This window comes from Centroberyx affinis, unplaced genomic scaffold (assembly GCF_046629955.1).
Source record: "Centroberyx affinis isolate AG114_WGS23_722 - 3 ecotype Tasmania unplaced genomic scaffold, CSIRO-AGI_Caff_v1 ptg001768l_1, whole genome shotgun sequence".
Lineage (NCBI taxonomy): Eukaryota > Metazoa > Chordata > Actinopteri > Beryciformes > Berycidae > Centroberyx > Centroberyx affinis.
Window position 1 is genome coordinate 1 of NW_027280163.1, and position 22,852 is coordinate 22,852.

At 46.1% G+C, this 22,852-nt stretch overlaps 1 protein-coding gene across 3 annotated transcripts in view; it reads right to left on the bottom strand.

The window, feature by feature from the left end:
- Window positions 1–575: 575 nt before the first annotated feature.
- The window catches only part of tns2a (tensin 2a), a 49,445-nt gene continuing 27,168 nt past the window's right edge, over window positions 576–22,852 (bottom strand). For 2 of the 3 annotated variants that reach the window (XM_071529115.1, XM_071529117.1), the window contains exons 4-25: window positions 16,026–16,064; window positions 15,537–15,575; window positions 15,174–15,223; window positions 14,460–14,643; window positions 14,283–14,333; window positions 14,021–14,143; window positions 12,322–12,386; window positions 11,833–11,916; window positions 11,040–11,152; window positions 10,594–10,654; window positions 9,813–9,888; window positions 9,007–9,136; window positions 7,393–7,458; window positions 6,945–7,061; window positions 5,007–6,584; window positions 4,486–4,651; window positions 2,835–4,102; window positions 2,593–2,724; window positions 2,134–2,229; window positions 1,854–1,931; window positions 1,518–1,595; window positions 576–1,006 (exon numbers count right to left, since the gene is read on the bottom strand). In XM_071529115.1, the coding sequence (XP_071385216.1) occupies window positions 834–1,006; window positions 1,518–1,595; window positions 1,854–1,931; window positions 2,134–2,229; window positions 2,593–2,724; window positions 2,835–4,102; window positions 4,486–4,651; window positions 5,007–6,584; window positions 6,945–7,061; window positions 7,393–7,458; window positions 9,007–9,136; window positions 9,813–9,888; window positions 10,594–10,654; window positions 11,040–11,152; window positions 11,833–11,916; window positions 12,322–12,386; window positions 14,021–14,143; window positions 14,283–14,333; window positions 14,460–14,643; window positions 15,174–15,223; window positions 15,537–15,575; window positions 16,026–16,064 (4,767 nt within the window). In that variant the 3' untranslated portion in view covers window positions 576–833. The remainder of the gene's footprint in view (window positions 1,007–1,517; window positions 1,596–1,853; window positions 1,932–2,133; window positions 2,230–2,592; window positions 2,725–2,834; window positions 4,103–4,485; window positions 4,652–5,006; window positions 6,585–6,944; window positions 7,062–7,392; window positions 7,459–9,006; window positions 9,137–9,812; window positions 9,889–10,593; window positions 10,655–11,039; window positions 11,153–11,832; window positions 11,917–12,321; window positions 12,387–14,020; window positions 14,144–14,282; window positions 14,334–14,459; window positions 14,644–15,173; window positions 15,224–15,536; window positions 15,576–16,025; window positions 16,065–22,852) is intronic. The other variant, XM_071529116.1, reaches the window with a different exon arrangement.

Below are 22,852 nucleotides of genomic sequence, written 5' to 3' on the forward strand. Positions count from 1 at the left end.
GTTTAGATTAGATTGACTTTGATCCCTGCAGGGGAATTGAGTCACTGCAGCAGAGAAGAAGATATAGATAAGAATAAGACAAATGGTGAGTACTGAAGATAGTAAAATAAATGCCTAATGTCCCACCATCACCATGATATATTATGCATAACCAGTTATGCTAATGAGAATATTGATGATGCTAATTAATGCACTAACTAGCAAATATTTCTATGTCAACATACTTGTCTTTATATAACACATGGGTGGTATTAATATGAACTCCGTGTCTTAAAGCATTAAGGAGTTATAGCAGTTTCAACAAAAGCTGTTTTCCCTCATTAATATGTAAATTTATGCAGCAAGGAGCTCCAAAATCTACTCGGATCATCTACTCTATAGGAAGAAGTATGAAGTTTCTATCATGTGTTGTTCTTGAAGTGTCTATACACAGATAGCACAACACAGACTACCAAGACAACATAATGTCCTGTGTACCATGTACCATGGTGGAGGGACATGACAAGGAAACATACTGAAAATGATACAGCAGATAATAAAAAGAGATGAAAGTACAGCATCTTCATTAACAGATTATCTTTGCTGAGACCAGTGGAACAACAAAAAGCATGATGTCATTTACATCTACTCTTTAGACATTTAGCATATGACTTAAGTATAAAAAGAGTACAACAGTATAACACGCTTAACCTCCTTGATCACCTACATTACAACCAACCACAGTAGATGCAATGAAATATCTTCTTGGCAATAGAATGATCTTATAAGAAGTGAGTCAGCTCACTGGGATGTTTGCTTTCTCAAAATTCCTCCTAAATCCTAGGGGGTGTTTCTTACCTGCGCTGGCTGTCGGTCAGCGTGATGCCCTGGGACGTCACCTTGAACTGGACCACGGTGGCGGCGGGACGTGGGTTACGACCCAAGGTAGCATCCGTAGCCTTGGCGATGGCCTGGGGGCCGGTCAGAGACTCTGTTTCCACAGAGTTCAGGTAGAGGACATTACAGGCTGAGGAGAGACAGAGACAGAGAGAGAGGTGGGCATGGTGACCAATCAGATGAGGGATAGTCCTCCTGGTTATCCCAAAACCATGGAAGCTAAAGGTCAAAGGTCATCACACCTTGGCTGTCCTGGCCCCTAGGCTTGAGCTTGGCCTGGCAAAATCAGTGTCATCTTTTAAATCACAGACAGGCTTCTATATTTGGTTTTTACTTATTTTATTCCTGCTGTATTCGCCTGTCTTATTCTTCTTTAACCCTGTTTTCAAAAAGCTCTAATATTTCTGTTCTTTATCTTATTGGCCTTTATTTATTATTGTATTGAAAAGTGTTATTAGTAGTAGTAGTAGTACTAGTAGCAGTAGTAGAAGTAGTAGTAGTAGTAGTAATAATACAAGTAATGGTAGTAGTAGTATTTATTTTTGGTATGTGCAGAGTGTGCATTTGTACACCTGAGGCTGTATGTGCAAAATAATTTGACTCAAGTGGAGTCGACTTCACTCCAGAGATGGTGAACTCACCTGCTCCTTGTTTCAGCAGGTCAGCAGCTGTGCTCATGTTACTCACTGGTTGAACATCCTGCACCTCTCCCATCAGGTCTAACAGCATGGAGATAAAAGACATCGAAATGAATTATATCAGATAGAAGTGCATGTGCTGTAAAAATCCTGCATCTCAAAGCACATCTTCCACTTTGAGGTTTTCACTATAAGACTCTTGTTTAAATGAGCTTTCCATGTCTTCTATGATTTGTTGGAAATGGATTAACTTATCAGAGATAATTTTAGAACAACTTATCCATGCTGTCATGCAAAAACCAAAAATGCCAAAAAAAACAGCTAATGTTGAGTACCAACCTTTTTCTGGGATCTTCAGAGCGCAAGGCAAAGAGATGGGCGTGATGGAGTGCTGGTAGACTAATGCAGATAGACTCCCTGTGGATGACAGACGAACAGCAAATGGGTGAGTAAATCATGCTTTCCCTTATATTTTCAACAAGGACTATGTGCTTAATAACGAAGGGGGTTGTTATTTCTCTTCATCCCTCCTCAAATTGCCTCCCATCAGTGGTACTTAAAATATTTCCCCTGAGACACAGACATGAAAGTATCCTAAATCCGGAGGAGGGCAACTTACCAAAGTAGGGCTCATTCTGACATCCTTTAATCTTGACTCCTCGAGGGCCCGTCTCTATCAGAAAGTGTCTGACCAGCTGTTCCAGGGGGTCACTCACTGCAGCACACAGGAGACATTTGATGTTACTGAGTTGGAAATATTATCTATCAAGGACCAAGCATCTGCTGAATGACTAAAATGTCATGTAAAATAAACAAACAGCTGGTCTTTGCTGCTGCTATCCACAGCCAGAAAAAAAAACAAATGAGTGAAACAAGCATGGAATTTGTGATAAGCTGCAGGTTATCTCTGTGGCTCTATATGCACAGTGGAGTTTTTTTTTATTTTTTGGGACCAACTGACCGATTCTACTGACCAAGTCCAACCTATCCAAATGAGTCACAACATTACTGATGCATTGGTAAAACACAGCACAAAAATCAACCAACAGGGAAGTGCAATTTCTGTAATAATTCTCACCCTTGCTGCTGTGGTTGCTGACGTTAGGAGGAGGCGTAGCCACCTTTAGGGCGAGGCCGTAGGCCCCCTGGAAGGAGTTACTGTCCCTGATCAGGAAGGCCCCCGGCTCTCTCTCCTTCAGAGCTGCGATGGCTACAGGCAAATAGAGACAAGATGTTAGGAATGGTTTATTGTATATACTGTATTCCTTAGTGTCTTATCTTTTCTGGACATGGACAAACAAGAGTTCTGGGTAAAGTTACCTTGTTCTCTGGAGATGCCAGGCTTGTACCAGAACCTTGAGCTGTCCTGGACAAACTTCACACTGACTCTATTCTCAGACTCCACAGACACCCCTCCCTCAATTTCGCCTGCAGGGGGCGCCATTTCCCCCACCGTGGGAGAGAACGTGACATGGTGCTGCTGCTGGGCGGTGCCGGCCGGGGAGGGAGGCACGTGACCCACGGCTGCTCTCAGAGTCCCTACCCCACCGTTGGGTGAACCTGGCTGGGCAGACTGGCGGCGCTTCTCTGGGAGTGGAGGCTGCGGGTGAGGGAGGGGGATGGAGATGGTGGAGTAGTTGGAGTAGGAGGAAGGGTGGAGCTGAGGGGCGTTTGTGGGGTAGCAGTGCCTCTCATGAGCATCGAGAGCGGGAGAGTGTCCGACGGCGCTGAGCTCCATGCCGGGGTAATGGTGATGCAGGGGTCCGTGCTGGTGGCTGTGGTTCGGATGGTGCGGGTCGGACCCACTCAACATCAACTTCCTACCCAGGGTGGCGAAGCCAGGAACCGGGGACTCGGAGACAGGGGAGCCCTCCATACTGCTGGACGGGGGCTGGGGGGAAGAAGACAAGGCCGGAGTGGGAGATGCAGGGGCAGACGTGGTGTTGGGGATGGTGGAGCCGGGTTTGGGGGCTTCTGGGGTAGGCTCCCTGGGTGGGGACGATCCGTTGACCTGGACCTGTGCTGGGCTCGGTCCTGGAGATCCAGGGGCTTGGGTTTGGGTCTGGCTCTGAGGCTGGGACGCTGTCTGTGTGACAACAGAAGGCAGTGCAGCAGTCTCTGTAGGATGGGGGGTCTGGAGGGTTAGGGGGCCAGGCTGGGGGTGTGTCTCCGATGGAGGTGATGCTTGGGTAGGGGAGGAAGGGGCCTGGCAGTGGGCGCTTGCCTGGTTAGATGCGGTTGGTGTGATGGGGTTAGGAGAAGTAGGGGCAGTGTTCTGGTTCTGCGTGGATGAAGCTGAAGTTGTAGTTGAGCTACAGTGGTTCTGTTGGCAGGTGGGTGAGGGCGGGTCTGTGGGCAGAGTGCTGTGGTTGGCGGGTTCTGTGTGTGGAGGCGTGGATACTGTGTGTGAGTGTGTGTCTTTGGCAGCCCGTGCTGGGGATGAGGGATCTGTGCTGTGTGTTTGGGTTTGCAGGGGGTCCTGGATAATGTTATCATGGTAGGGTCTGTCCTGCGGCTGGGGAGCATCGTAGTCACTGTTGATGATGTCAGTCGTCCGGATCTCATACTCTCTCCCTCCTAGACCGGGACTAAAGTGGACAGACACAAGATCTTTGAGTATTCAAGTGACTAATGTAGCACCACACATGATAGGATGAGCAGTCCTATACTATATATATCCAAAATCTTCAACCAATCACTTCCTCAAACAAACTCTTGTCCTCTAATCACATCCATTCTCCTATGGCATTTAAACGGAGACAGACATGCTTGTAATCTGAACATGAAACATTATTAAAATTTAGAGTTCTTTTACTGTTGTGTGAATTATCATTCCCTCTTATTGAAGCTGACAACCATATTAAATGAATTTCATTTGTGTTGGTTTCAAATGAAATTAGCAGTGGATGGTTTCACGCTGCCAACAGTAGCAGTAGCTGTCCACTCTTAGTAGAGAGTAAAAGCGGCATACCTTTCCTGTGTGCGTAGAGGGCTGCTGGTGTGGACAGGAGTGGGTGGTCCAGACGTGTCGGAGGGCGTGGAGCAGGCAGCATGGCCATCTCTGTGGATCCTCTTGAAGGAACCGTGGGTAATGTGATCCCTCCAGCCCACGCTTTCACCAGAACTACGAAGACCATCTGAGAAAGGCAGAGAATAATTAACTAAATAAAAAAAAAGCTTACAACTCAATTAATATATCAATTGGAGTTACACATCCTTTCCTGTCAATGTAAAATTTGATGTTTGATTTCTATTTTAAGAGCATAAATCACAAAATGAAATCTGCACACAAATGACAGTTCCCTAAGTAACTAAGGTGATGTATGCAAGAGGCAATTTGGGTATAGTGTGTAAGAGTCATCCCTCTAGTTAGCACAGATTATTCAATGCACCCCGTTGTTGACTAATTGATTTGCTCTTCATTCCCCTTGTGAAAGAGAACAAATTTCTGAATATATCTTATGTGAACATCCTTGTTTGAATCTGACTCACCAGTCTGTGAGTCAGAGCCGTATGACTGCTGCGAGTCTGGATGGTGATGGTGGTGATTATGATTATGCTCCGCTGGCCCGTTGCTGTGGTTGCAGGACCCCGGCATGGAGGAGGCAGGAGGCAGAGGGGAGGTGGACTCGGACTGGTACCCCGAGGCGTAGCCCCTGCTCTCAGATGGCGAGGGCTGGTAGGGCGAGCAAGGGCAGGCCTGGTGGGGCGTCTGGTACCCGCTACTGCTGCTGCTGTACTTCAGATCCAGGTGGGAGTGAGCGTGGGACCTCGACGCCTCCGGATAGGCCGGGTGACCCGACGGCAAGGGGTCGAAGGTGAACGCCGGAAGGTCGTGACCCTGTGGGCCGTAGGAGGCTACAGTGGCCCTCCTGTGCCAGTATTCGGCTTCTCTCTCCCTCTCCCACTGCAGCTCGGCCTCCCTGTCTCTCTCCCAGTGCAGGGACATTTCCCTGCCTCGCCTCAGCCCGGGATCCCTCTCCCAGTGAAGCTCGGACCCTCTTGGTAACTCCGCCTCCCTGGCTCTCCTTAGCCCCGCCTCCCTCTGCTGAAGCTCCGCCTCTCTGTCCCAGTGGAAGCTGTCGCCTCGGTCCAGCCTCAGGCCGTGGTAGGCTGCCGAGTCTTCTCTCCTGATGCTGCAGTCCCTGCAAGGGCAGCCAGGGGGCGGCAAACCGTCCATCAGCATTATATCATGGTAAGTAGGGCTGGTGGAGCGTTTGGGGTGGTGCGAGTGGGGATGGTGGTGGCTGTGGGGCGGAGGAGGGTGGTGGTAGGGCCCGTAGTCGTCCCCTCGACAGAACAGCCGACCCGGGGCAGACAGAGGGTGGGGATGGGGGTGGTTATGCGGGTGAGGGGTAAGGTCCGGGGATGGGTAGGGGCACAGGTGGCGGGACGAGGGGGCCTCTGAGCAGGAGCGGTGTAAGTAGTGTGGCGGGCCACTTTGGCGGTCCCACACCAGATCTGGTGGTGGGAGCGACTGGTGGGAGTGGGGGCTGTAGTGCTGGCACAGATCCATGTGCGACGGAGGGGCCGCTGAGTTGGGGCTGGCAGAGGGGGTCGCCCCGTGGTGCCCGTTGGTGCCGGGAGCCCGGTCGAGGCAGTAACCGTTAGGCATCAGGAGGGTGCGGTCGCAGCCGGGCTCGGCGCAACGCTGGGACCGGTAACCGGCCCGACAGGAACACGACCGATTGAGCCTCAGTGTCCCGGTTCTCTCTGACTGCAAGGAATCTCCGTCATCCAAGATGGCCGTCTCCCGTTCTCCGTCTCTGTTTCCCTCTATGCCTCCGAGAAGACGCTCCAGCTCCTCCCTTTCCTGTCTGGTCGGGGGTGGGGGGCGAATGGGCTCGTCCTGCCGTTCGGGATGGACGGATGATTGGTTCGAATGGCTGGAATGGGCTGAGAGGGCGGAGTCGGAACTGGGAGCGATGAGGTGATTGGGCCTATCCTCTGCAATGCCCGCCCCTGGGCTGCTGCCATTGGTTGAGGTGAGCGAGCCAGAGCCGGGACCACGGCGCTTCTTTATCTGAGCGTAGAGACTGCCATCTACAGGACCTCTGGTGTGGGCAATGTCTGAGATACAAAGACAGAGACGAGACAGGCATTCAAACTGCAGCACAATTTACTTCAACTAACATGAAGCGGCAAAGCATTTACAACACTGGACTATTTGCTGTGGGGAATTGAATACCTTCCAAGCTCATTAGCTATGTACAGATTTAGAGACAATTTTTGCATATTTGACAGCTGCTATGCCTGTTAGTCATTTCATTTAAACTTTAAGTCCATGTTATCTGTCATGGAAATGGCTACGATTGACAGAGTCATGCTGAAGCATGCAGGGGAAGCAGAGTTATGATGAGCCAACTCCCACTAATTATAATTATCCCCCATTATTAGCATTAGATTTGTAAGCGTAATAAGAGGAGTTACCTTCCAGGCTGTCCTGGTATCGCTGGTTGAAGTTCTCATAGGAGTCCCAGCGAACCACTGGGTCAGCTGTGTTGTAGTCCACTGTGACAGCTGGGTCATTCTTCTGGTACTCACGGCCTAGGGAAAGACACACTCCAATGAAGTTTTTCTATAAATTCATTTTATGGCATTCCCGCATCATTAGATAGTATACAGATGGTGCTGAGAGAGGGAGCATGACCCGTCACCTCACCTGACCTCTCCATTCCTTTCCATTCCGTTCCTTTCTTGACCTTTCTTGAACTTTCCTTAATCTGAACTATTCTGGATAACAAGTCTTTGTAGTCTACACAGTCTATACATCCTGAGTTCAGCACAAAAATCAATTTATCTTTTACACCCTGGTCCAAAGATGAACTGACCAAGTGGAACAGATAGAAAGAGGAAAAATGAATTAGAATGAACCCACCTTTGATCTTCTCCGGTCCAGAGGAGAAGACAAACTCCACCGTGGCGTCGGACGGGAAGCGCTCGTCTGAGGAGAAGAAGAAAAGAGATCTTCACCAAAACACAGGCTAGAGGAAAGGTTATATTCATATATAAACAAGTCTTCCTCTCTTCTTCTCAAAGATCATGGTGATTAACTGCTTTTCTAACTTGAAAATAAACTTGAGGCACTTTAAGATTCTCTAACACATGGGACCCTAAACCTTTTCAACCTCCAAGTGTAAATATAATCTCCCCATGAGACCCAGGCTTATTAAGGCATACCAGTGCTTCTGTGATGTGGCGACCCCCTCAAAAAAAGAATCAAGCCCACAACCCATTTTGGGCCCTGACCCATAGTTTAAGAAACACCACTAATATATCAAATACTAATACCCTCCATATACGTTTTCAGAGTTGGGTGAACTTTGAACGGTCTGTTTACATTTCTAACGCTTCATTTAGTCCAGTGGATTGACGACCACATGCAGCACCTCCTCTGTGCTTTAGAGTCACGCATTTCGGGCTGGAAGTATTCTGACATGTTCAGAGAAAGTGAAACCGATGAGGAAACGAGGTAATGAGCGTGTTCATTATGGAATTAAGCAATAGACCAGCACACAGCAAGCCTCCTTTACTCCTCCTGCGGGATCATTCGGGACACTCGCTCCCCGCATAAAGTATCGCCCGTTCTCACTACGCTCGTCTCCAGAGAGCTGTCATTACGTCACTTTGTCCAATATGAGGATTAAGCAACGCCTATTAAAAGATTTAATTTTCAACCACAGTATTATGAGGCCATTCTAGGTAGCAAATACCTACAAATCCATTCCCACTATGCTCATTTCCAGAGAGCTGCTATTACGTCAATTAGTCCAACATGGTGATTATCCTACCACTGTTAACACATTTAAGACTATTCAAGGTCGCAAAATGAAGCAAAATTTAATCTAGCCTTGAGGGAGCAGTATTATTTGTTCTTGTGAGTTTATGGGGATCCAGATACAGATGTAGCCATTGTAGAAAGCCCACATTTTACGTGATGTAAACCCGCACAAGAGGAATAGTTTATCAAATCCTGCAGTATTAATGCAGAATAGGGGGAGGGGGGTGAGGAAGGCCTGGGTCAAAAAAGTGTCTGGCTTGTTTAATCTTACTTAAGGTGTGTGGTGGTTGGGGTCGAGCACAAAGGGCAGTACAATGAGTGCAAGAAGGTTTAGACAATCACAGGAAAGTATTTTAAAGTCCATTTAGACACTATCTGAACTATTCTAAATCCCACCCATCCATGCAGGCTAAAACAAACAATAAGAATAATCTGAAAATACTTTTTCAATACTCTCCCCCACCCCGGTATCCCCTTTGTTAGTAAAAGGGAAGACCTGCATCCTTTGTGGACTATAGATTTTCGGGAAAGTAGGGAGGGGAAAATAACTGCCCACTATCCTTGTTAAATTTTAACAAATCAGACACTGTCTAACCCTCTTGCCTTGTAAACTTTGATCTGCCCCTCCTTCTCCTCCCCAACTTTTCCTCCAGCCGTCTCCCTAACTTTCCTCAGCTTCCCTCCCCTTCTCCCCCTGCCAAACTAACTTACCAGTGCAAGCTTCGTCCAGCTCCCCCTTGCCAAACCAGAGCTGGGATCCGTGGATGGTGCAGGTGTGGAACTGCAGCCTGAACACCGTGTCTCTGTCGGCACTTTGGGCTCGTCTGTGGTAGCATTTCACCTGCAGGGGGCAGCAGAGAGGGAGGGAGAGACGCAGTGTGAAGTATACTGGGATAGAGAAGGATAGGGACTGTAAATTTAAAGCTTTGTGTCGTTAAATTAATAACAGTGAAAGAGTTTTGTTCAAAATTGAGTGAAGCGTATTGTTACAAAATGATTGACTGAACAAAATTGAAAACATATTAGGGTACTTTGTTAAAGATACTTGGTAACGTAAGTCATTTGTTTACAAAATGATAATACAGATTTACAGACTGGGCTCTATTTTAGTGATATCGAGTGATGGAATTCATGATTTCTTTTCCAAAATGGATATGTAGCATTTTGGAATATAGATCTTGCAGCAAAAGAACAGACTGTCAGCTGTTGATTACAGGTCTTTATTGGCCTCTATGTGAAACGATGACAAAAAAAAAAAAGACGACCAACTAAAGCACATTGTTGCAGTACTTAGACTACATTATCTCTGGATTCTGAAGATAGTACCTCTTTTTTTGTGTAATGCAAATATTATGATAAAAGAGACTTGTTAAGGGTTTGTTTGTTGTCTCAGTTTGTGTTTCTGTTAAAGATAAATTAAGTTTTTGAGTCATGATCACAACCCCTCCCTGGGAAGCAGAAGGGCTGTTGTGTTTGTCATTTTCGTTTACATAACTGCACGAACATGGTAAACTCACCATGATGTCACCCTTCAGCAGCAGCGCTGGTTCGATGGTCACACACAGTCGCCTACCTCCAGTGCCTTGCAAGTCGCTGTAGACAACACAATATACACAAGCAAGTCAGCAGGATGACAAGAAATACACAGAGCCAAGACAGATGTGTGAGCCAACGTGGAAAAACAGACAGGAAGATAGTTCTGTTTGTTTGTTTTCCATAGATTATGAATCTTTGCATTCATCGCATACCTTTAAAATGGTGATAGATTACATAAAATGTGTCAGTAAGTAATTTGTTTGAATGATTATTGAATCCAAAAAGTCTCCTGTAAAGTTAAATGAGCCTGGGTTCATGGTGTTTGCTCACACATGTTTAAGTATTCTAACATTTTACAGTGGCCCTATTCCTTCATATGAACCTGTGCATTAACCTATGGAAAGGCATCATAAGTACACAATGCTGCTATGTTTGTGTCTAATGAAAATTTCCCTCATACATCATGTACTTGCAAGGGTGTAACAACACAATGTGCCACAAGAGTCCATCTGATCCACTGTGTTGAAGTCATGTCGCACCAGGCAGCAGATGACAATGTTTTCCTCTCTGATATTGTTTGCCACAGTCTGTTTTATGCCTTTTGTCTACTTTTTCCCCCGCTTGTCTCTTTCATTACATTGCGGCTGCGGTGAAAACCTTCTCTCATGCGAGGAAAATACCCTGCCCGAGGGGACAAATACAGTTTTACGCCACTGCTTATCTGTGTTATTAATCGGTGATGTGACAGGAATGGAGACTCACTAAATGCCTGAGGTGTAAACCAGCTGCATGGACTGGTAGATCTTCAGGAAGGGGTAGTAACCTGGTGAGAAAAGAGAGAGAGAGAGAGAGAGAGACAGACAAAAAGAGATGCAGTGTTACCAAGAGAAACACAGAGGAATGTGCTGACTGCCTCCCCTCCTCCTTCTGTACTCCATCATCAGATTAAAGATAAACAGACAAGTGTGTGTGGGTGGAGGGCGCAGATGACCATCTAAGAAATCTGCAATCGCTAACAAGTACTGCTGTCATTCAGAAGGCATGCCTCTCACAGAGCATCGTGCCAAGACAAGCAGTAATGCACACACACACACACACAACACACACAGATCTGGGCACATATATGTTTTGGGGGAAAGGAGATTTGGATGCAGGCACAGCTACCACACACACACACACACACAGAACACAGATACAAACAAACACACCTCCTTCACCCTGGAAGTTGGGGAGCGAAGGGATGAGAACTTGGTGGAGAAAGAGAGGGCTGCTGTTCATCTTGATGGCCCCAGAGAGAAGACCCCCGAAGTAATAGATATACCTGAGAGAGAGAGAGAGAGAGAGAGAGAGAGAGAGGCATGTCAAGTACAAACCACAAGAAAAAATGCAAACAACTATAGAGCAGACAGATGCTGCAGTCAGATAGTCCCAGGCAGGTAAAAAGCTGCACACTGCAAAAAAAATATCTAGTGCTGAGTCTAAAAATCTTGATTTTCTTAAAGCAAGTGAAAAATATCTGTCAGTGGGGTGAGATGATTTCACTTGTTTCCAATGCAAATCAACTTGTTTCAAGAATTCACCTGAATTGTTATTTCCTTGACACTAGCAGAGCGATCCACCTTATTCTGGCTTGTTTCAAGATATTGACACTTAGTCACAGTGCAGATTGATCATGATTTCTGTAAATGCATCAGTATTAGCCAACCTATCATCAGAGCTATGATGATATGATGTCGGCTATATAATTCTGGTGCATTGACAAGAAACATTCATTTAGTCAAACCAAGTCCAGTCAAGTAGTACATACAAAGTGCATTCATTTTGACGTAGAGAGATAAAGAACAGCAACATGTTCTTGAGGCCAAAAGCTATTTTCCCTTACGTTTCCCCTTTAAGTAGAATGTAAGGGAGATGTATTCAGTAATCTCTGCTAAAAAGCGGGAAGCCCCCCCCCCACCCCACCCCACCTCACCCCTCATCTCCTGTCAGACTGGACTCTACCTGTTTTGGGACGGCTGGAGGGAAGAGGACACCTTATCTTCACAGAACTTCCTCATGGCGAGAGTACTGAGGGCCTGGTCGGCACTGCTCACACACACACACACACACACACACAGAAACTTTTAGCCAACAATTTCCACCATGGGACTTGCACCAGACTCTCTAGATGCCAGAAAGTACATGGATAGGATACAGCTGGCATTGGCCACAGGATAAACCAGTTTCCACTGTTCCTGTGTAAAATCCACAGGGCATCATTTATCAAACAACGTATCAACGAGCTTGAATGGAAATCTGTTGTATACACTCGAACTACATCTCAGATATACTGTAATAAGTCTTTAAGGATGTTTGGCTTATTCAATAAGTTTTCGCACGTCATTTCAATAACTTTCAATGGTTTCCATGTGTGGATATTCTGATGAATGAGAAAACGTCACAGTGGAAAATTGTGGCTTTGGACACACACACACAGACACATAAACTCACCCTGCAGAGATCTTGCTGTAGTGCATGTAGGCTGCAATAATCACGCCTGTTTTACCTTTGTTGCCCTGTAGAGAGGGAGAGGAGACAGCAGGGGTAAAGTCATCTGTGAGACCATGAAGTCATGATGTGCGAAGCATCATCACACATCAGCTGATTTCAGCCTCAGGCTCTGAGATTTGGATGGAGACATCTGATTTTCACAGTTTTTAAGACCTGGCAGCTATGGATGCACGGTGGATTTTTTTTGACAGAAGGGAAACGGGGAGAGAGAGAAAAGACAAGAGAAAGACGGGGAGAACCACTTTGGGTTGGAAAAACAAATTAAAAAGCTCCCTGTGGTGTTTTTTCACACCGGGTGCTGCCTACTTCCTGACACATTCCAAAGACATTCCAGCCTCAGATTCCTAAACTGACCCCTATAGATCCCGAAAACCACGCTGACGTCCCCGCCGACACCAAAAGACCTCGAGGAGCAGGAGCACTGTCGGTGTCTTCAAGACAAAGTCAAGCTAGTTTTGTGTCTTCCAGTGGAGATTCTTCATTGACAAAAGCTTGTTTATTCTAGTCCTTGGCATGATCTTGTATCTGGGAAAGAATTGCCTGTAGCTGGAATGTGCTGGAGAGTCAACAGACCACAGCTGTAGTCTGGTTTTCGTATTAAGTTCTCCTCACCAAAACCCAAAATTAAAACATCCAAACGAGCCCGGGGAGCTCGGTCGCCCACAGTGGCAGGTGGTCACTGTTTGGCAGCACTGCAAAACTGAAAGTCGCCGCAGTATTTTCCTGAAAAGTTGACATAAATAAATCACCAAATGTTAAAACTGACCTCAACATTATTGAAGCATTATGCCCGACATGGCTGATTTGGGTTTTTTTTTACGAGTAATGGATAATGGTGGGGACATAAAATGTTGATTTCTCATTGTTTTACCCAAATTGTTCTGTTTGTTACTGGCAAGGGTGTAGGTAACGAATTAGCCTACATCTAGCTTGTTTCTGTAACTGAGAAGCTTTTTAGTATAGCCTACTTGCACTTTTTGAGCATTGGTAATTTTACTTTTTAAAATTGCATATAGAGTACAAATTTTGTAGGCTCTCCAATTAGCATGCATCAGAAACTGGCCAATTGTAAATTCTATCTGCATCAAACCATGAGTATGTGGAGGAAATGTTAAGTTAACTAACTGTAAGATGAATTGCTGAAATTTATCCATGATAGCAGCGTTAACAAAAGCTGTCCATCCAGCTACAATATTATTTGTTTTTGCCTGTCTAGCTAGTTTGCTAGCCTTGCTAGCTAGCTGCATAGCTAATATGCAGCTAGCTAGTTTTAAAGTAACTTTTATTTACTTATTTTAAATACTTTTTACTTTTAGTTAAGTCAGTTTTTACACCATAAATTTTACTTAAGTAAAACTAACGACTGCTTCTAACTACTTCTACTTGAGTAGAATATGTTTGGTCCTCTTTCCACCCGATTACTGGAATGCTCTCCCTTATTTGTGTTAACAAGGAGGGGTGTCATCCCCTCCAAATCCCCCCTGCCTCACCATACCTTGAAATACATCTGTAACCCCCCCCCCCCAACAAATATTTTTCTTCTCATTAAGAGGACACATCTGCATCTTTCCCCGTGGCCCATCAGAGCATGGGAACCAAAGGGGTGTCTTAAAACCCTGCCGGCCCCCTGAACTCTGACCTTGCAGTGCAGGACCACCACGTGCTGGGGATCAGAGGTGAGCCACGTCTCCATGGCCTTACACATGGCACAGATCTTATCCAGCGGCGGGGCGTGGAGGTCGGGCCAGCCAAAGTCATGGACCTGAGGGGTGGATGGAGGGAAGAAGGGGGAGGAAAGGAGAGAAGGAGAATCAGAGAGGTTGTATGAGCACACTTGGATCATAATTGAGCATACTGAATTCATCTTTATATTGAACTGAGTTATGAGAATGAAAGTCTACCTTCGGATTCAGCCGGCTGATATCATGGCGCCTTTCGGAGAGGTTGAAGAGCTGAAACAGAGTTCAGTTTGCATCAGACATTTCTCTCCACTCCAGCTTATAGTAGAAGAACATTGTGTGAAAGCCAATTGCTGTCTCTCTGAGCTTATAGAATACAGTACATGTCTGCTCTCTCACCAGAAACTTGTCCTGGTGTTTGGACTTGAGCATGGCGGCCACCTCCTTCAGGTTGAGCCGGTATCTCTGCTCTTCCAGCATGGGGGGGAAGAAGACGGAGATGATCCTCTCCGTGATGTAGGTCAGGTCGAAGTCATAGTGACGCTCCATCACTCGCTCCATCACGCGGTCCACGCTGAAGCTCCTGGATGAACAGAGAGAGAAATGGAGAGAAAGACAAAATAGGAGAAGGGCATGGAGGAGGGGTGGGCATGGAGAGAAACATCATTTATTAAATTAAAGATTATTTGTAGATCAGTGTCTACTTGTTCCACAGTGAAACTCCTGGCTGGCTGGATGGAGAGAAGGGGGATGATTGGAGAGGAAGAAAGACAAGAAAAGATAGAGAGAAAGAGAGAAATTGTCATATTCTGTGTGACATGAAGGTCAGATCAAAACGGCAACTTGCTCCATCACATGGCTCACACTAAGACTTCTGGAAAGAGCGAAGGAGGGACAGCCACTCATATGATGAATGACACTGATTAGAGCAAAGTTTGCATTAGTTCTGCAAGACTTTCCAGACAATTCAGATCTGGAGCAGAGCAACAAGGCAGGGCAAGTTCGCAATAGCAAGCATGGAAAAACTGGGACTTCTACGATGGACAGAGAGAGAATTTGAGTCATTTCAACGAATTGAAACATTGTATAAGAGATTAATGAGATGACATTTACCTTGGCAGGGTGTTTCTCTGTTTGGTGTAGGTCAGCGACTTGGTGGAGCCCTGGGGACAAAAAAATGCAATAAATTCAAACTAATGACTCACCCATAATTGACAACAATACTCAACTATATATATTTTTTCGTAGAGACTCATTGAGCATCTGGCATTACTTTCACGCTGCTACTTTGTTTGGTGTGTGAGCTCTAAAATCTAATTCGGCTAAACCAAAAACGTTTCTCCGCTGACAGGTTTGAGCATTTCTGAGACGGATGGCGTGACACCGGGGAGCTGGGGGAAAGAGAGAGGAAAAGGGAGGAGGAGGAGGAGGAGGAGGAGGAGAAGAGAGGAAGGATGCGTCGTAAAGTGTTCTCACCAGGTGCTGGACGTGTCGAGAAGGAGCGGTCCCTCTGCGCTGCTGGGAGCCAGGCGGGGAGAGAGGGGGATGAGAGGATGGAGGAATGGAGAGGAGGGTGTGAACGGAAGCGGGGGGTTGAGGAGGATGGAGAGAAAGAGGAAGAAGGGGTGAGGAGGAGAAAGTAGGTAGGAGGAGAGAGAGATGGGAGGAAGGAGAGAAGGGAGTGGAGGGGAAGGAAAGGAAAGTTAATTCAACAAACAGACTCCCTAATGGATAAACATTACTACTTCCTATAGCAACATCAACATTTCTTTTTTTTCCTGGACTGGAACCCTGCAGTGAGTTCAGACTGGGCCGAGGGCTCGGAAACCAGAACCTTGTAACCGAGGACAGACGAACGAGGAAGAACAAGGAATGTCTCGCTCACAGCGTGCTGTTGCATCAAATAACAAATGGGAGAGAGAAGTAGAGAGAGAGAGAGAGGGAGGGAGGGGGGGGTCATCTTACCAGATCATTGGACGGAGCTGGGATGCATGCCGAGGTCACCTGGAACACACAAATACAGCCACATCAGCAAGACTCACACACACACACACACACACATACACACACATACACACACACACATCTTTTTTTTGCTCCAGGAAAGAGGGAAGGGAGTGGCAAGGCCAAGAGTTGGGAGACGAGCGAGAGGAAATGCTTCCTCAAGAGATAAAGATAGAAAAATACACCCAAACAACAGGAGGTCTGACAAGCAACGAAGGCATCCGCAATATTTACAGTACAGTACAGTAGCCATTCATTTGTGTGATTCTCAATAGCTGAACCAAACCAAAGCAGGGGATGTGGTTAAAGGAGGCCTACTATAATATGCACCCCTAATGTCAATATACACCCACTGTGAAGGCAGTGAACCACAAGGGAACACAGTCGTTGCCTCAGTATTGTTGCACAGGGACCGAGAAAAAAATTCCAAGACATTTAAAAGACACTGAAAACACTCCAAGACATTTTTGACCCTGTGTCTCAATTTGTCAACTATTACTGGGAACGTTGCCCATCTAACATTTCCCCCAAAAAATAAGCTAGTATTTCACCGCTATAAGACGGATAAGTTCGGCGCTGCAACATGTTGAGGGGGGGGTGAATACACACAAAGTGACACATTTAAGAGCTGCATGATGAGGGATAGAGGGAAGACAGGGCCTGCGAAAGTACTTAGATGCACTTAAGAGCCAAGTAAATAAAAGTATGGCCGATAGAGCAAAGACTGTAAAACTATTTGGACGCACTCCTTGTTAAGTGCCAAGTAAATAGAAGCTGACGTTTAGGAGTGTCCGCGAAAACGGCAGTACGTGCAAATGTCCAAACACACAGAGACAGACAGGCTCACCAGACAGAGAGACAAGAGAGACAAGAGAGACAAGAGAGACGGACAGAGAGACAGAAACACACACACACACACACACAGTGACACATCCTATTCCCATGTCTGGTATGGCCCTATAGGTCAATGAACTGTGACCAAAGGAAGCAGGAGCTGGAACAGCAGCCCTAATGAAGGGGGCTGAGGGCCACAGTCATGCTTACGTAACACACGCACATACACACACACACACACACACACACACACACACAGCACTGTTCCTGCTGCACAGCCCTGTTTGGCCTGTTTATTTGGCTACAGGAAAAGGGCAAGGGCTTGTGTATATCTCATTGTGCATGGAGGGAAGTTACGCAGGCCTTGAACCTGGGGGTGTGTCACCACTGTGTGTGTGTGTGTGTGTGTGTGTGCCTGTACATGTTGGTGTACAGTTTGTGCCAATTTGTCTTTCTTTCTTTGTCTTTCTGTCTTTTTCTGTCTTTCTTTCTTTTCTCTCAAGTACATAACATAACTTAAGCCTCACATTCAGTGGATTGCTGCTGCTTTGCATAACCTCGGACATCAACAGGAAGGCGGAGGAGCAGATAATGAGCTAAATCGAGACATGCCTTGTTTCACTTTGACTGAAGTTGAAGGAAACAGGCTCTCTGGTTCAATCTCAGCTATCAAATAACTAACTGGGCAAGGTTCCTGCATGACTCAGTCGAAGAAATCTTTTGCTTTCCCCCCCCCCCCTCTCCCCGTGGGAAATGAATCTCACATCTTATCCTGTGTTGTGGTTGTGGTGGTGGTGTGTGTGTGTGTGTGTGTGTGTGTGTGTGTGACGTACTTGTGAGACACTGGAAAACGGCAACATGGATGATGATTACATGTCACGTACTAGTACACGAAGAAGAATCATAGAGGAAAAAACATTAGGGTGACAGGAAGATGCATAAAGTATAAGACGTGACTTTATCTCATTCCCTCTGTTTCTCTTGCATCCTCTTCCATCCCAGTTCCTCTCCAAACGAGTCTGTCTTTCTGAAACCTAAAAAAATGTATTTCCGGTGATCTATCATGGCAATCAACTGCCTCCTTTCTCTCCCTCTTTCATATCCTTCCCTGCCTACTTCCTCTCTTTACTCTTACGCTTCTCTGTAGGAGTGAAGATGCTTGTTTCTCTCTTCTATCCCGTCCCTTTCCCCTCTCTCTCTACCACTCTGAAAAGAGCCAGGATGTTTACCGATGTCTTTCAGTCTTTCTCCCTTCATTTTACATTTCAGGGCATCTCGCCAATGCAGTTGTGCAGGGCAACTGTTGGCATTTCTGTCACAGGACAAACTCTCGAACTCCCTAGACCACCCATTTCCATTCATTTTCCTCCCATCTATCCCTGGTGCTGCGCTGCATGAGCAAAGGGCCTTCACTCTCTCTTATGTCTCTCCCTTCATTCACTCTTACTTTCCCTCCATTATGTGCTGACAGTGATCATGCAGGTTTTGCTGGGTCAACTAATGCCTGGTTCGTGCTCTCTGTGTGGCTGGAAGCTCCACATGGATGTAGTCCACGATCCTTGGCGAGAATGTTTCGCATGCTTTCATGACAAGCAAAACTCCAGTGCGTTGGTGGCACTGTTGGAAAATTCAGCAATCCAACTAGGCGCCAACAAGAGAGAAACAAAACCCCTTGGACTCAGCCGGTGGTTCCAGTTCCAGTCCTGTTTTATTCAGCCAAATCCTGGGTCTACGTAACTGCAGTGCTGTCCATGTTGTTTCAGAGTTCAGGTTGTGTGCGATCTCTCATGCAGTGTCCAGCCGTTTTGGCCGTAATCAAGCATGGACCAGACTTTACCTGGGTTTACCCCTTTGACACTATGGGTATTATTCACCTTCTACCCTGCACTGAACAGGACGGACTCTCTCGCTCTTTCCTTACCCTGCCCTCATTAAATGTGAAGGGACTTTGCTCTATCCCTCTCTCTCTCTCTTGCTCTTAACATCCCTTCATCCTCCCTCTCTCTCTCTCTCTCTCTCTCTCTCTCTTTCTTCATTTCTAATCGCTCCCTCTTATCCTCCGTTTATTCCTCTATATCCCTCGCTCCCCATGCCCAGTGAGGGGGCCTGCAGCAGGGCGATGGCTGAGCCAGAACAAACACAGCACACCAGATTCCATCTCCCCAGGCCAACACTTACGCACATACTTCCTGCTAACAGCCCTCCACCCATCTCTCTCTCTCTCTCTCTCTTTCTCTCCCTCTCTTTTCATCCCTCTCTTCCTTTTCCTCTCCTCCTGTCGGCTCCTCTCTCCACTTTTGGCTCATTCTCTCCTCCCCTCCTTCTTGACTCGCTCCCCTATTTTTCATCCCTCCTCTCGCTCTCTCCCTTGACTTGTACCCCATCTCGTCTGGGCTTTTGCTTTTCTGTCCCTCTGCTTTTCATCCCTCTTTCTTCCTCTCTTAATCTAGTTTTTATCCCTCTCTTCGTTCCCTCTATTTTTCCTCACTTTCTCTTGCTCTCTCTCTACTCCCTCTCTTCTGTTTTTGTCCCAACCTCTTCTCTCTCCCCCTCTACCTTTCATCCTTCTCTTTTTCTCACTCTAGTCTCTCTCTCCCTTTACTTTTAATCCCCCTCTCTCCTGTCTTTGTTTATCCTCTCTCCCCCTATTTGCTCTCTCCCTTTCTCTCCCTCCCTCTCTCTGTCTCAGTGTTTCCCTCTCCCCACTTCCTTTTCTTTCTTAATCTGTCTCCAAACAAGAACCTTCCTGTTTGTCTTCCTCTTACCTTTCCAACTTCCCACCTAGTTTTCCTCAAGTTCTTTCATTCACTCCACCTTTCTTCTCAATCGCCACTATTGCTCTTCCATCTTAGTAGAGTGCCGCGTAACTGGAAGGTCACAGGTTTGAACCCCACAAAAGCCAATGTGTCCATCAGCAACCAAATGTCCTTGAAAAAGACAGTGAAGCCATACTTGCTCACTTGTTGTAACTTGCTCTAGATAAGTGTTTGCTAAATGACTTAAAATACAAGTGACAAAGCAAATACATCAGCAGACAGCAGAAATAGTTCAACAGAAATAGCACAACACTTTTAAGTAACTGTAATATGACGTCATTGTAAAAAAGAATTTGTTCTTAATTGACCTGCCTGGTTAAATAAAGGTTAAATAAAATAAAAAATAAAAATACAAATGATCAAAATTATCAATACAAATATGTATACTACTACTACTATTACTGTAGTAGTAGTAGAAGTAATAGTACTAGTAGCAATGGTAGTAGTAGCAGTAGTAATGGTAGTAGTAGTAGAAGTAGTATACTGATATTATGTAATATTAATATAGGCAAGGCAAGACAAACTATGTATATAGCATAGTCATACACAGGGCAAATTCAATGAAAGAAAGAAAGAAAGAAAGAAAGAAAACTATAGGCTGTACTTTCTCTATACACTCCGCCTCATACATCTTTCACTCTCAGTCAAATCCTGTCCCTCCCTTCCTCCCCACTGCCCTTTCCTCCCCTCTCATTCCCCTCTCTCCCTCCTTCCAGGTGGGTCCAGCTGGCAAAGCTCAGGGCCTTGACCCCAGCAACCCTCCCTCTCTCCCTCCCTCCACCTCTACACCCCACCCCTCCATCCCACCTATTCCAACCCCTCTTGCCTTTCTGCTTTCTCTGCCCTCTTTTCCTCCATCTCCCTCTCCCACCCCTCCGTCCTCCTCCTCTCCATCCGTGGTGCTGCTGCAGTGGCCCCGCGCTCCTCCAGCCCTTTCCACGCTCTTTGATCCATCAAAGCCAGAAGGAGCATAGCTAATGGATAATGCACAGCCCTGCTCTCAACGCATGGCTTCAGAGCTCTGGGCTCTAAGAGGGATAACTAGGGGATGAGGTAGCAGCCCTGGTATGTTATTAGTGTGAGAAAAGGGTGTGTGTGTGTGTAATGTTTGTGAGTGTGTGTGTGTGTGTGTGAGAGAGAGGGAAAGCAAGAAGAAGATTTAGGGGGATAAGAGAAGAGAGAAATGGAGAATATGTCCGTATGAGTGCTCTGTCAGTTTGTTGTGATGTCGTGGGGGGTCTGTGTGTGTGTGTGTGTGTGTGTGTGTGAGAGAGAGTCTATTTACTACATTATTACTGATAATTCCTATTGTTTTGTGTAATTACTACTAGTCATCTGTAAAATGTAATAAAGCAGATTTGAAGTGAACTGAATTGAATTAAGAAGAGAGAATGGGACGTGTGTGTGTGTGTGTGTGTGTGTGTGTGTGTGTGTGTGTGTGTGTGTGTGTGTGTGTGTGTGTGTGTGTGTGTGTGTGTGTGTACATCTCTGCACATTAGAAGTACCAAGGAGGCCCCTTTCTGGCCCATTTGACACCAAAAGGAGTGGTGAGTGAGTTGGGCAGTAAGGAAACTGCCAATAGATGCACAACTAAACCAAGTCCTTGAACATCAGTGCAGCAACAATTCACTGTTGCACCAACTGCAGGCAGTAAGAAGGGAAACACCTGTGTCCATTACATCTGTGAGAAAACTAAATAGTGAGAACCAGTCCAGTTCCAGGTCAAACTGCATCTACTCCTTGGTTCCATGTGAACACAGCACTCATGTAACATTTGTCCACGACCATTTCGTTTGATGCCTCGGGCCTAATTGGGCCCCCCTCCCCATTCCTAGAGCTCCCACGGGAGAGCCAATCAGAGTGCATTGATGAAAGCTGCATCCAATCAGCAGTGAAAGCCGATGCCAACCATGACCTTGTGCTTTCATCGTCACCGTCATCAGAGAGAGAGCGAGAGAGAGTGAGAAAGAAAGAGAATTCAGGGGGCCTTGAGCTGAAAGTGACGTCTTACAGCCATAACACCCAAGAGAGCAATCTTTACTCTGATTACGGGTTCAGTGGTGATGCAACAGGTATGAGATGCAACCAAGCATTGTCAGCATCACTGACGTACATGCAATCAGTGTACAGAACGTCCTCAGCGGTCTTACGGCTTTTAGACAAGATACCAGCATATACTATATACTGAATGGAAGGTTTTTCACAAAGTAGTATAGATGCATAAGATACATAAAAACAGGAGAAAGCAAGACAGATTGCCTGGCTGAGACTACACACTGTATAATAACAGTTAAAGCCTTTTCAAATAGGGGTTCTGGTTAATGTACCTCAAAATGCCATTCCGAAATACCAAGAAAGAGGCCTAGTGTAGATATCCCAGCTCCCTACACTACCCCAAAGGCAATATTGCTCACACTTGTCAAGAGCGGAGTGAGAGGGAGTGTAAGCCATACTGTATGTCTTTACATCTTTCACCTGTTTCCTGTCATAGTTCAAATACCAAATGGATGAGCGGTGAAAGGAATGTTTAGTAAAAGCTGCCTGAACCACTTTAAATCATGCCAGGAAGGAAGGGAGGAAGTAGCAGGTTTGTTTTTTCACGTTCATTTGTTCAATCAAACTGAAATACGTTGACATTTTGAGGGGGATGAAGTGCGTTGGCTATCACATACTCCTTTTTTGCACCAATGTCATATGCATCCACCTGTTAACTAAAGCCTTTAGGGAAATGTATGGGGGAGAACTCCTTACTACCATTGCTGTTGCCCACTCTGTACAGCAGTCTAGCTGTCAAACTGTGTTTAGGGGGTAAAGTGATTATTTGGTTGTGTGCAAGCTGAGAACTAAGATGCAGGCCTCACAGAATCCCCACTTGTTTGGAAAGTGGTTTGTCATGTGGGATACATGCAGTTTATCATGCCTTTGTAATCAAGAATCAGAGTATCCTTACAGAACCTGGGTTCATGTCTGTAAGCCAGTCCATTAACAGTCCGTTCTAACTACTAAGCTGGAGTACGATTCCTCATAGTTTGTTTTTTTTTACAAAGTAGGCAGCCCCTGCCTCACAACTGATTTGTGGGAGAGATCAAAGGGATACAGAATGGGAGAAACGCAGGAGAAAACGTTCTGGCAAGAACT